The sequence below is a fragment of the Sebastes fasciatus genome, chromosome 13, assembly GCF_043250625.1.
Source record: "Sebastes fasciatus isolate fSebFas1 chromosome 13, fSebFas1.pri, whole genome shotgun sequence".
Taxonomy (NCBI): Eukaryota; Metazoa; Chordata; class Actinopteri; order Perciformes; family Sebastidae; genus Sebastes; species Sebastes fasciatus.
Window position 1 is genome coordinate 34011995 of NC_133807.1, and position 12285 is coordinate 34024279.

At 46.4% G+C, this 12285-nt stretch overlaps 1 protein-coding gene and 1 pseudogene across 2 annotated transcripts in view; both read left to right on the top strand.

Moving 5' to 3' along the window:
* The window catches only part of LOC141781380 (corticotropin-releasing factor receptor 1-like), a 36509-nt gene extending 24224 nt beyond the window's left edge, over positions 1-12285 (top strand). For both annotated transcript variants that reach the window (XM_074657096.1, XM_074657097.1), the window contains 9 exons: positions 2156-2262; positions 4864-4984; positions 5453-5606; positions 7199-7259; positions 7478-7550; positions 7630-7715; positions 10367-10505; positions 10590-10631; positions 10716-12285. In XM_074657096.1, the coding sequence (XP_074513197.1) occupies positions 2156-2262; positions 4864-4984; positions 5453-5606; positions 7199-7259; positions 7478-7550; positions 7630-7715; positions 10367-10505; positions 10590-10631; positions 10716-10856 (924 nt within the window). In that variant the 3' untranslated portion in view covers positions 10857-12285. The remainder of the gene's footprint in view (positions 1-2155; positions 2263-4863; positions 4985-5452; positions 5607-7198; positions 7260-7477; positions 7551-7629; positions 7716-10366; positions 10506-10589; positions 10632-10715) is intronic.
* Positions 11222-12285, top strand: LOC141781381 (uncharacterized; annotated as a pseudogene).

The window sequence follows — 12285 nt, forward strand, 5'->3', positions numbered from 1 at the left end:
TTTGCAGAGGTCTAGGGACTAGTTGAGGAGGTCTTGGGACTAGTTGCGAAGGTCTAGGGACTAGTTGTAGAGGTCTAGGGACTAGTAGTGGAGGTCTAGGGACTAGTAGTGGAGGTCTAGGGACTAGTTGTGGAGGTCTAGGGACTAGTAGTGGAGGTCTAGGGACTAGTTGTGGAGGTCTAGGGACTAGTTGTAGAGGTCTAAGGACTAGTTGTGGAGGTCTAGGGACTAGTTGAGGAGGTCTAGGGACTAGTTACGGAGGTCTTGGGACTAGTTGCGAAGGTCTAGGGACTAGTTGTAGAGGTCTAGGGACTAGTTGTAGAGGTCTTGGGACTAGTTGCGAAGGTCTAGGGACTAGTTGTAGAGGTCTAGGGACTAGTTACGGAGGTCTAGGGACTAGTTGAGGAGGTCTAGGGACTAGTTGAGGAGGTATAGGGACTAGTTGAGGAGGTATAGGGACTAGTTGCGGAGGTCTTTGCAGAGGTCTAGGGACTAGTTGAGGAGGTCTTGGGACTAGTTGCGAAGGTCTAGGGACTAGTTGTAGAGGTCTAGGGACTAGTTGTAGAGGTCTTGGGACTAGTTGCGAAGGTCTAGGGACTAGTTGTAGAGGTCTAGGGACTAGTTGCGGAGGTCTAGGGACTAGTTGTAGAGGTCTAGGGACTAGTTGAGGAGGTCTAGGGAGTAGTTGCTAAGGTCTAGGGACTAGTTGAGGAGGTCTAGGGACTAGTTACGGAGGTCTAGGGACTAGTTGAGGAGGTCTAGGGACTAGTTGAGGAGGTATAGGGACTAGTTGAGGAGGTATAGGGACTAGTTGCGGAGGTCTTTGCAGAGGTCTAGGGACTAGTTGCGGAGGTCTAGGGACCAGTTGAGGAGGTCTAGGGAGTAGTTGCGAAGGTCTAGGGACTAGTTGCGGAGGTCTTTGCAGAGGTCTAGGGACTAGTTGCGGAGGTCTAGGGACTAGTTGAGGAGGTCTAGGGACTAGTTGAGGAGGTCTAGGGACTAGTTGTGAAGGTCTTTGCAGAGGTCTAGGGACTAGTTGAGGAGGTCTAGGGACTAGTTGAGGAGGTCTAGGGACTAGTTGTGAAGGTCTTTGCAGAGGTCTAGGGACTAGTTGAGGAGGTCTAGGGACTAGTTGAGGAGGTCTAGGGAGTAGTTGAGGAGGTCTAGGGACTAGTTGAGGAGGTCTAGGGAGTAGTTGCGGAGGTCTAGGGACTAGTTGCCGAGGTCTTTGCAGAGGTCTAGGGACTAGTTGCGTGGTCTAGGGACTAGTTGTGAAGGTCTTTGCAGAGGTCTAGGGACTAGTTGAGGAGGTTTAGGGACTAGTTGAGGAGGTCTAGGGACTAGTTGAGGAGGTCTAGGGAGTAGTTGCGGAGGTCTAGGGACTAGTTGAGGAGGTCTAGGGACTAGTTGAGGAGGTTTAGGGACTAGTTGAGGAGGTCTAGGGAGTAGTTGCGGAGGTCTAGGGACTAGTTGAGGAGGTCTATGGACTAGTTGAGGAGGTCTAGGGACTAGTTGAGGAGGTCTAGGGACTAGTTGTGAAGGTCTTTGCAGAGGTCTAGGGACTAGTTGAGGAGGTTTAGGGACTAGTTGAGGAGGTTTAGGGACTAGTTACGGAGGTCTTGGGACTAGTTGAGGAGGTCTAGGGACTAGTTGAGGAGGTCTAGGGACTAGTTGAGGAGGAATAGGGACTAGTTACGGATGTTTAGGGACTAGTTGCGAAGGCGTAGCTCCTGATTGCAGTTTTCACACCACAACAAACAAACTAAACCAAGTTTAGTTTAACAGAACCAATGAGGTTCTGTAGTTCTGTGTAGAAGGGAGTTCTCTCCATGATTGTCAGGAAATGACTCATATAAATATGAAATATCATAATAATGCCAGAATAGACTGGAGGAGGCTTTAAAGGTTCCTCACAGAGCTGAACCTGAAATGAAAACCTCACTAATGTTGTAAATGTTTCCTCAGAGATGTTAAATGTGTTTAAACGTGTTTCTAATGTGAAGTTACACCAGAAGATAACACTTGATGTTTATTTATGTCTGTCTTCATGTCTTTAGCTGTGAGACGTTTGCTCTGACTCTGACTCTTCATGTTCTAGTTGGTTGAACAAAGAAACAAACAGAGGAAACTGACGCTGTGTGTTTCCTGTGTTCAGAGGAAGAGTAAAGTTCACTATCAGGTCGCTGTGATCATCAACTACCTCGGTCACTGCATCTCTCTGGGAGCGCTGCTGCTGGCCTTCACCATCTTCATGAGACTCAGGTAACCCTAACGCTACCTGTCTGCCTGTCTGCCTGTCTGCCTGCCTGTCTGTCTGTCTGTCTGTCTGTGTGTCTGTCTGTCTGTCTGTCTGTCTGCCTGTCTGCCTGTCTGCCTGCCTGTCTGTCTGTCTGTCTGTCTGTCTGTCTGTCTGTCAAGGCCTATGTAAAGGAGGCTGGGTCACGGCGGTCTTGGGTTTTGGGGTTTAACACATGCGCAGTATAACAGAAGCTGTGGTCGTTCGTTGCGTTTGGCTCAATTTCGGCGAATGAAGGCGAGATTTTACTGTGCATGTGTTCTACGCCCGGAGATATGACGCGTGACCCAGCCTCCTTTCTATAGGCCTTGACAGCAGCTAACCCAGCAGCACAAAGGCTCTCTCTCCGCCGGCTAACGCTCTGGATGGACTGTAGATGGACTGTAGATGGACTGTAGATGGTCTGTAGATTGTAGATGGTCTGTAGATGGACTGTAGATGGTCTGTAGATTGTAGATAGTCTGTAGATGGTCTGTAGATGGACTGTAGATGGACTGTAGATGGACTGTAGATGGACTGTAGATGGTCTGTAGATGGACTGTAGATGGTCTGTAGATGGACTGTAGATGGTCTGTAGATTGTAGATGGTCTGTAGATGGACTGTAGATGGTCTGTAGATGGACTGTAGATGGTCTGTAGATTGTAGATGGTCTGTAGATGGTCTGTAGATGGACTGTAGATAGTCTGTAGATGGACTGTAGATTGTAGATGGTCTGTAGATTGTAGATGGTCTGTAGATGGTCTGTAGATGGTCTGTAGATTGTAGATGGTCTGTAGATGGACTGTAGATGGACTGTAGATGGACTGTAGATGGACTGTAGATGGACTGTAGATGGTCTGTAGATGGACTGTAGATGGTCTGTAGATGGACTGTAGATGGACTGTAGATGGACTGTAGATTGTAGATGGTCTGTAGATAGTCTGTAGATTGTAGATGGTCTGTAGATGGTCTGTAGATTGTAGATGGTCTGTAGATGGACTGTAGATGGACTGTAGATGGTCTGTAGATGGACTGTAGATGGTCTGTAGATGGACTGTAGATGGACTGTAGATGGACTGTAGATGGTCTGTAGATGGACTGTAGATGGTCTGTAGATGGACTGTAGATGGTCTGTAGATGGACTGTAGATGGTCTGTAGATGGACTGTAGATGGACTGTAGATGGACTGTAGATGGACTGTAGATGGTCTGTAGATGGACTGTAGATGGTCTGTAGATGGACTGTAGATGGTCTGTAGATGGACTGTAGATGGACTGTAGATGGACTGTAGATGGTCTGTAGATGGACTGTAGATGGACTGTAGATGGACTGTAGATGGACTGTAGATGGACTGTAGATGGTCTGTAGATGGACTGTAGATGGTCTGTAGATGGACTGTAGATGGACTGTAGATGGTCTGTAGATGGACTGTAGATGGACTGTAGATGGACTGTAGATGGTCTGTAGATGGTCTGTAGATGGACTGTAGATGGACTGTAGATGGACTGTAGATGGTCTGTAGATGGTCTGTAGATGGACTGTAGATGGACTGTAGATGGACTGTAGATGGTCTGTAGATTGTAGATGGTCTGTAGATGGACTGTAGATGGACTGTAGATGGACTGTAGATGGTCTGTAGATGGTCTGTAGATGGACTGTAGATGGACTGTAGATGGACTGTAGATGGACTGTAGATGGTCTGTAGATGGTCTGTAGATGGACTGTAGATGGACTGTAGATGGACTGTAGATGGACTGTAGATGGACTGTAGATGGTCTGTAGATGGACTGTAGATGGTCTGTAGATGGACTGTAGATGGACTGTAGATGGACTGTAGATGGTCTGTAGATGGTCTGTAGATTGTAGATGGTCTGTAGATGGTCTGTAGATGGTCTGTAGTACCGGAGGATCTCGTTATGATGAACCTCATCCCGTCTTACTGCAGCTCATTATTAATGTATGACTGGGCGCCATGTTTGAGTCCAGGATCCAGTTCCTGTAATCCATCCGTGACTCAGAGTGCCGGTCCTGATGTTAGAGAGACGGGCTCCTCTGCTGCTCATACAGTCAGAGACCTGAACCCTCAGCCGGTCCATCAGCTGATCCAGACTCTGATGAACCTGAAGGATCGGGATCCCGTCTCATCCTTTAATCCTCACAGACGCTCCGGCGGAGCGGCAGCTGGTCTGTGTGTGTTCAGCTGGGTGGAGTCCAGCTATTGTTGGAGGATTAAGGATGAACCCGAGGTGGAGGAGGAGGATCAGAGACTCACAGATGAAATACAGCTTCAGTCCAACAGATTACTCTGTTTCTGTGTTTCTGTGTTTCTGTGTTTCTGTATTTCTGTGTCGACTGTGGAGCATCAGGAGAGAGACATCAGAGTGACCTCTCTCTACTGACCTCAGAGAGGATCAGAAACACGTTATTGATCCCCGGAGGAGTTACAGTCCTCTGATACACACAGAACGAAAATATAGAAATAAAGGATGTAACATGATGTACATGATGCTACAATGTGTGTGTGTGTGTGTGTGTGTGTGTGTGTGTGTGTGTGTGTGTGTGTGTGTGTGTGTGTGTGTGTGTTCAGGAGTGTTCGCTGTCTGAGGAACATCATCCACTGGAACCTGATCTCAGCGTTCATCCTGAGGAACGCCACCTGGTTCATCGTCCAGTTAACCATGAACCCGGCTGTTACCGAGAGCAACCAGGTAACCACACACACACACTGACACACTCCGTGTCCCTGACGACCGTCACCATGGAGACCAGATGAGGGGAATAAACTGAAAGACAGCGGTGACCTTCGAACTTAACGTCATGTGACTCTTAAACACGCTGACATCACTCTGACATCACTCTGACATCACTCTGACATCACTCTGACATCACACTGACATCACACTGACATCACTCTGACATCACTCTGACATCACTCTGACATCGCTCTGACATCGCACTGTGTAGGAATCCAGTTAGATTCAATTTATAGGTTGGTTTTAATTAAAATCACTCGTTACCATAGCAACATAGTGTGTTGTCTTCCTCCTCCTCCTCCTCCTCATCCTCCTCCTCCTCCTCCTCCTCTTCCTCTTCCTCTTACTCCTCCTCCTCCTCCTCCTCTACCTCCTCCTCCTCCTCTACCTCCTCCTCCCCCTCCTCCTCCTCTTCCTCCTCAGGTGTGGTGCAGGTTGGTGACAGCAGCTTATAATTATTTCCATGTGACGAACTTCTTCTGGATGTTTGGTGAAGGTTGTTATCTCCACACGGCCGTCGTCCTCACCTACTCTACCGACAAGCTCAGGAAGTGGATGTTCATCTGCATCGGCTGGGGTCAGTCTACCTGTCCACCTGTCCACCTGTCTACCTGTCAGTCTACCTGTCTACCTGTCAGTCCACCTGTCTACCTGTCCACCTGTCTACCTGTCAGTCCACCTGTCTACCTGTCCACCTGTCTACCTGTCTACCTGTCAGTCTACCTGTCAGTCTACCTGTCTACCTGTCTACCTGTCAGTCCACCTGTCTACCTGTCAGTCTACCTGTCTACCTGTCAGTCCACCTGTCTACCTGTCCACCTGTCTACCTGTCAGTCCACCTGTCTACCTGTCCACCTGTCTACCTGTCTACCTGTCAGTCCACCTGTCTACCTGTCTACCTGTCAGTCTACCTGTCTACCTGTCAGTCCACCTGTCTACCTGTCTACCTGTCAGTCTACCTGTCAGTCTACCTGTCTACCTGTCAGTCCACCTGTCTACCTGTCAGTCCACCTGTCTACCTGTCCGCCTGTCAGTCCACCTGTCCACCTGTACATCTGTCTATCTGTCTACCTGTCCACCTGTCCACCTGTCTACCTGTCAGTCTACCTGTCAGTCTACCTGTCAGTCCACCTGTCCACCTGTCTACCTGTCCACCTGTCCACCTGTCAGTCTACCTGTCTGTCTACCTGTCTACCTGTCCACCTGTCCACCTGTCTACCTGTCCACCTGTCCACCTGTCTACCTGTCTACCTGTCTACCTGTCAGTTGACCTGTCCACCGTTCTACCTGTCTACCTGTCTCCCTGTCTACCTGTCTACCTGTCAGTTGACCTGTCCACCGTTCTACCTGTCTACCTGTCAGTTGACCTGTCCACCTGTCTATCTGTCTACCTGTCTACCTGTCTACCTGTCAGTTGACCTGTCCACCTGTCTACCTGTCCACCTGTCTACCTGTTTACCTGTCTACCTGTCTACCTGTCTACCTGTCTACCTGTCAGTTGACCTGTCTATCTGTCTACCTGTCTACCTGTCAGTTGACCTGTCCACCTGTCTACCTGTCCACCTGTCTACCTGTTTACCTGTCTACCTGTCTACCTGTCAGTTGACCTGTCTACCTGTCTACCTGTCTACCTGTCAGTTGACCTGTCTACCTGTCTACCTGTCTACCTGTCAGTTGACCTGTCCACCTGTCTACCTGTCTACCTGTCAGTTGACCTGTCTACCTGTCTACCTGTCTACCTGTCAGTTGACCTGTCTACCTGTCTACCTGTCTACCTGTCAGTTGACCTGTCCACCTGTCTACCTGTCTACCTGTCAGTTGACCTGTCCACCTGTCCACCTGTCTACCTGTCTACCTGTCAGTTGACCTGTCCACCTGTCTACCTGTCTACCTGTCTACCTGTCTACCTGTCAGTTGACCTGTCTACCTGTCAGTTGACCTGTCCACCTGTCCACCTGTCCACCTGTCCACCTGTCCACCTGTCCACCTGTCTACCTGTCTACCTGTCAGTTGACCTGTCGACCTGTCTACCTGTCTACCTGTCAGTTGACCTGTCTACCTGTCTACCTGTCTACCTGTCAGCTGACCTGTCTACCTGTCTACCTGTCTACCTGTCAGTTGACCTGTCTACCTGTCAGTTGACCTGTCCACCTGTCTGTCTGTTTACAGGTATTCCGTTTCCCATCATCGTGGCGTGGGCTTTCGGGAAGCTTTACTACGACAACGAGAAGTGAGTCACCTGATCAGAATAATAAACCAGGTTCAGGTCTGATACTCACCAGGTAGAATCCACTCAACTACAGTTCCCATGATGCAATGTGAAATAGTAATAATTCTGCCCTGTAGTCAGTGAATTCAGCTGTAAACTACAACCAGGCAGCCAATCAGAGAGGAGGATTCTCTGTGTCCTTCAGGTGATCTGATTGGTGGTTGTGTTTGGATTGACAGGTGCTGGTTTGGAAAGAGGGCGGGTGTTTATACGGACTACATCTACCAGGGTCCCATGATCCTCGTCCTGCTGGTAAGACCTCAGTAATGGCCGACAGACACGGAGAACCAAAGCCGGCTTAAACCCCGCCTCCATCTCTTCTTCTCCTCAGATCAACTTCGTCTTCCTGTTCAACATCGTTCGCATCCTGATGACCAAACTGAGGGCGTCCACCACCTCCGAGACCATCCAGTACAGGTAACCATCTCAGAGACAATTCAGTACAGGTAACCATGGTAACCACCTCAGAGACCATCCAGTACAGGTAACCATGGTAACCACCTCAGAGACCATCCAGTACAGGTAACCATGGTAACCACCTCAGAGACCAGTCAGTACAGGTAACCATGGTAACCACAGGAAGTACCGGTAGAACAGGAGGACCAACAGGTAACTCCTGGCTCTGTTTTCAGGCTTTAGAATATCTAGCCCGTGACGGGAGACTTTGACCAATCACAGGTCATCTCAGAGAGAGAGAGCGTTCCTATTGGCTGTGCTCCGGCTGGTGGGCGGTGCTTGGTATTTCCTCAACTGATCTCAACATGGCTGCCGGGTCACAAACGTTCTCATTTTAAAGCTAAACAGTAACTACAAGATGATTCTGAGAACCTGTCATTGCTGGTCAGGAATAAACTTTTTTAAGACAATTTTCGGACATTTTTGGGGCTTTTTTTTTCAAAAGAAATTCAGATTTTTTTCTGAACTTTTTCAGAAATTTTTTGGACATAATTTTCAGACTTTTTTGTGATTTTTAAAAAAAATATTTTCCAGCTTTAATATTTTTTCAGACTTTTTTCTAACATTTTTTGAACTTTTTTTTCGAAATGTTTTTCGAAAATGCTCAGCCTTTTTATAGGCCTTTCATTAGACAACTTTCTGACATTTTTACGGATATCTTTCGGACATTTTTTCGGCATTGTTTTGGAAATTTTCTGAAATTTTTGGGGACATTTATCTGCTTTTTTTCAGACTTCTGTCGTTCATTGTTTGGACAATTTTCTTGACATTTTTTTCGACTGTTAGCGGACATTTTTCAGACATTTTCTGGGCATTTATCTGCGTTTTGTTAGACATTTTTTCAGACTTTTTATCGGGCACTTCTCGGACTTCTTTCGGATGTTTTTCGGACTTAAAGTAAAGTAAAAAGTTACATAATATTGATTCATATTTTGATCAGCGCTGCCTAGTTTGACCGTTTGATCAGAGTTGGTGACTGACAGATGCTCAGAGACGGCAGACTCCAGATCAGCTCTGATTGGTTGTTCTCCTCCGGTCTGTGAAATCTTGTAGATGCCGTTAGGAGCACCGGAGGACACCGGAGGACACCGGAGGACACAGAGGGACATGATTTCTTTCAGATTACCTGTCTCATGTACTACTGACAGGATATAGTGACCATGTTATAAAAATAACTTTTTGCTCCAGTTCTACCCGCTGCACCTTTAAGTGTCCTGGTTTGGAAGTTTGAAAATGTGCTTCGGTTCCCTCCAGCTCTCTGCAGACGATCATCTGCACCTGAGTGTCCATCAGCGCTGATCTCTCCTTTACATAGAAAAGAGGCCGATTTTGCGCAGAAGTGTCTGCAGATTACCTCATTCAAATCTGTGCAAATATCACAGCGAGAGGCTGCCGGCATGGCAGCACAGTTAGACAAGCATTTAACCCTTTACAGCTGATCTGGGTTCCAGTTTCTTTTTGTCTTATTTACATCCTTCTACGATGTACGAGCACGAACTGAGGAGGGAGTTCAGCAGACAGTCTTTTTTTACTATTTACTCTATTTAAACAGATGTTTTAACCAGAATGGATCTATCTGCTTCATTTGAGTCTATGTGGAGCTAGAAGGAAGTTACCGCTTTTATTGTGGTAGTCTGAGTAACGTGACGTCATATCCGTTCCGTATCCGTCAACCAAAACAAAGCTCAGAGAGTGTAAAACGTTGGAGGGTCGTCGTGGACACGAACTGCTCCCTCAAAATCAGATTGATGGATTATATTCACCAGAAGTATAAAACATTACATGTCCCTTATAAATTTAAAAGAAAATCCCACTAACTGTGAGGGAAATGTCTTTATTCTTTGATTTTTGAGGATTTTTTACTGGATTAATTTAGAGATTTTCCAAAGTTAAAGTCTCTAGAAGTGTCTGATTCGACTTGTTCCCTTCATGGTCTAGAGGTAAACAAGTTAACAACAATCACAATCAGTATGTAGATAGGTGTATCGTCCCAGCCCTAGTATTAGTACTATGTGTTGTGTACTTATGGTGTATTCATTGTGTATTTATGGTGTATTTATTGTGTATTTATGGTGTATTTATGGTGTATTTATTGTGTATTTATGGTGCATTTATTGTTTATTTATGGTGTATTTATTGTGTATTTATTGTGTATTTATTGTTTATTTCTTGTGTATTTATTGTTTATTTATTTTGTATTTATAGTGTATTTATTGTGTATTTATGGTGTACTTATTGTGTATTTCTGGTGTATTTATTGTGTATTTATTGTGTATTTATTGTTTATTTATTGTGTATTTCTGGTGTATTTATTGTGTATTTATGGTGTACTTATTGTGTATTTCTGGAGTATTTAATGTGTATTTAATGTGTATTTCTGGTGTATTTATTGTGTATTTATGGTGTATTTATGGTGTATTTATGGTGTATTTATGGTGTATTTAATGTGTATTTAATGTGTATTTATGGTGTATTTATGGTGTATTTATTGTGTATTTAATGTGTATTTATGGTGTATTTATTGTGTATTTAATGTGTATTTAATGTGTATTTATGGTGTATTTAATGTGTATTTAATGTGTATTTATTGTGTATTTATTGTGTTTCTGCAGGAAGGCGGTGAAGGCCACCCTGGTGCTGCTGCCTCTGTTAGGAATCACCTACATGTTGTTCTTTGTGAATCCTGGAGGAGAAGACGAGGTCGCTCAGATCGTCTTCATCTACTTCAACTCCATCCTGGAGTCCTTCCAGGTTCATCTCGTCTCAACATCGTTAGCTCTGTAGCGGCCTGTTAGCGCCGTTAGCAGCTAACCCTCTCCCTCTGTGTGTTTTCAGGGTTTCTTTGTCTCTGTGTTCTACTGTTTCCTCAACAGTGAGGTAATCTATTCTTCTATTGATCGTTCTGTCTGCTGTTCTACACTTTTATTGTTCTCATCCATCACTCCATCCGTCTGTGTTCAGGTTCGGTCTGCGGTCAGGAAGCGTTGGATTCGTTGGCAGGACCGCCACTCCTTCCGGAGCCGGGCGGTGCGCGCCACGTCACTCCCCACCTCGCCCAGCAGAGTATCCTTCCACAGCATCAAGCAGTCCTCCAACCTCTGACCTCTGACCTCCGACCTCCAGCCTCCGACAGCGTGTCTCTGTTGGAACTACAGTCCGTGATGTAACTACAGTCCGTGATGTAACTCCAGTCCGTGATGTGACTCCAGTCCGTGATGTGACTCCAGTCGGCCAATCAGAGGTTGTATTTTATGTCGGGACCTGATTCAGATCAGACGGCCAATCACAGTGCAGGACACAGTTTTGTGGAGCCAATCAGATGTTGATATGTCAGTCAGGACCCGCCCCTCTTCATGTGCTGACCAATCAGCTGCTTCCACAGTCCTATCAGGCAGCTGGACTGTGTTCACGTTCTATAATCAAGTTGATTTATTTATTGATGAGTTTATCAGTGTTTCTATTATTGATCACCAGCTTTCCTCCTGTTGAACACGTCTAACAACACAGCGCTGAGTCATCAGCTGCAGCACCAACTCAAACAATCATCCGCTGCTCGCCCGCCGGTGTCTCAATGTCTCAGTGTCTCAACATCTCAACGTCTCAACATCTCAGCGTCTCAGCGTCTGAACGTCTCAGCGTCTCAACGTCTCAACATCTCAGTGTCTCGACATCTCAACGTCTCGACATCTCAACGTCTCAACATCTCAACGTCTCAACATCTCAACGTCTCAGCGTCTCAACGTCTCAACATCTCAGTGTCTCGACATCTCAACGTCTCAACATCTCAACGTCTCAACATCTCAACGTCTCAGCGTCTGAACGTCTCAGCGTCTCAACGTCTCAACATCTCAGTGTCTCGACATCTCAACGTCTCAACATCTCAACGTCTCAACATCTCAACGTCTCAGCGTCTCAACGTCTCAGCGTCTCAACGTCTCAACATCTCAGTGTCTCGACATCTCAACGTCTCAACATCTCAACGTCTCAACATCTCAACGTCTCAGCGTCTCAACGTCTCAACATCTCAGTGTCTCGACATCTCAGTGTCTCAACATCTCAACGTCTCAACATCTCAGCGTCTCAGCGTCTGAACGTCTGAACGTCTCAGCGTCTCAACGTCTCAACATCTCAGTGTCTCAACATCTCAACGTCTCAACATCTCAACGTCTCAACATCTCAGCGTCTCAGCGTCCGAACGTCTCAGCGTTTCCTGCTGAGCTGCAGAATGATCCTAAAACTTGATGTGCAGAAGTTACCTTCAAATGTTCCTAAACATCGCTAACGTCCTTCTACTGCTGTAACTAGCACGCTAATATGAGAACAAAACTAACGTAACATCGCTGGTTAGCTCAGTCGGTAGAGCGAGCGCCCATGTATGGCCAAGGCTCAGTCCTAGCCGCGGTGGACCCGGGTTCGAATCCAGCCTGTGGACCTTTCCGCATGTCATCTCTCTCTCTCCCCCTTTCCAAGACTCTATCCACTGTCCTATCAATAAAATACTTAAAAAATGCCCCCAAAAAATAACTTTAAA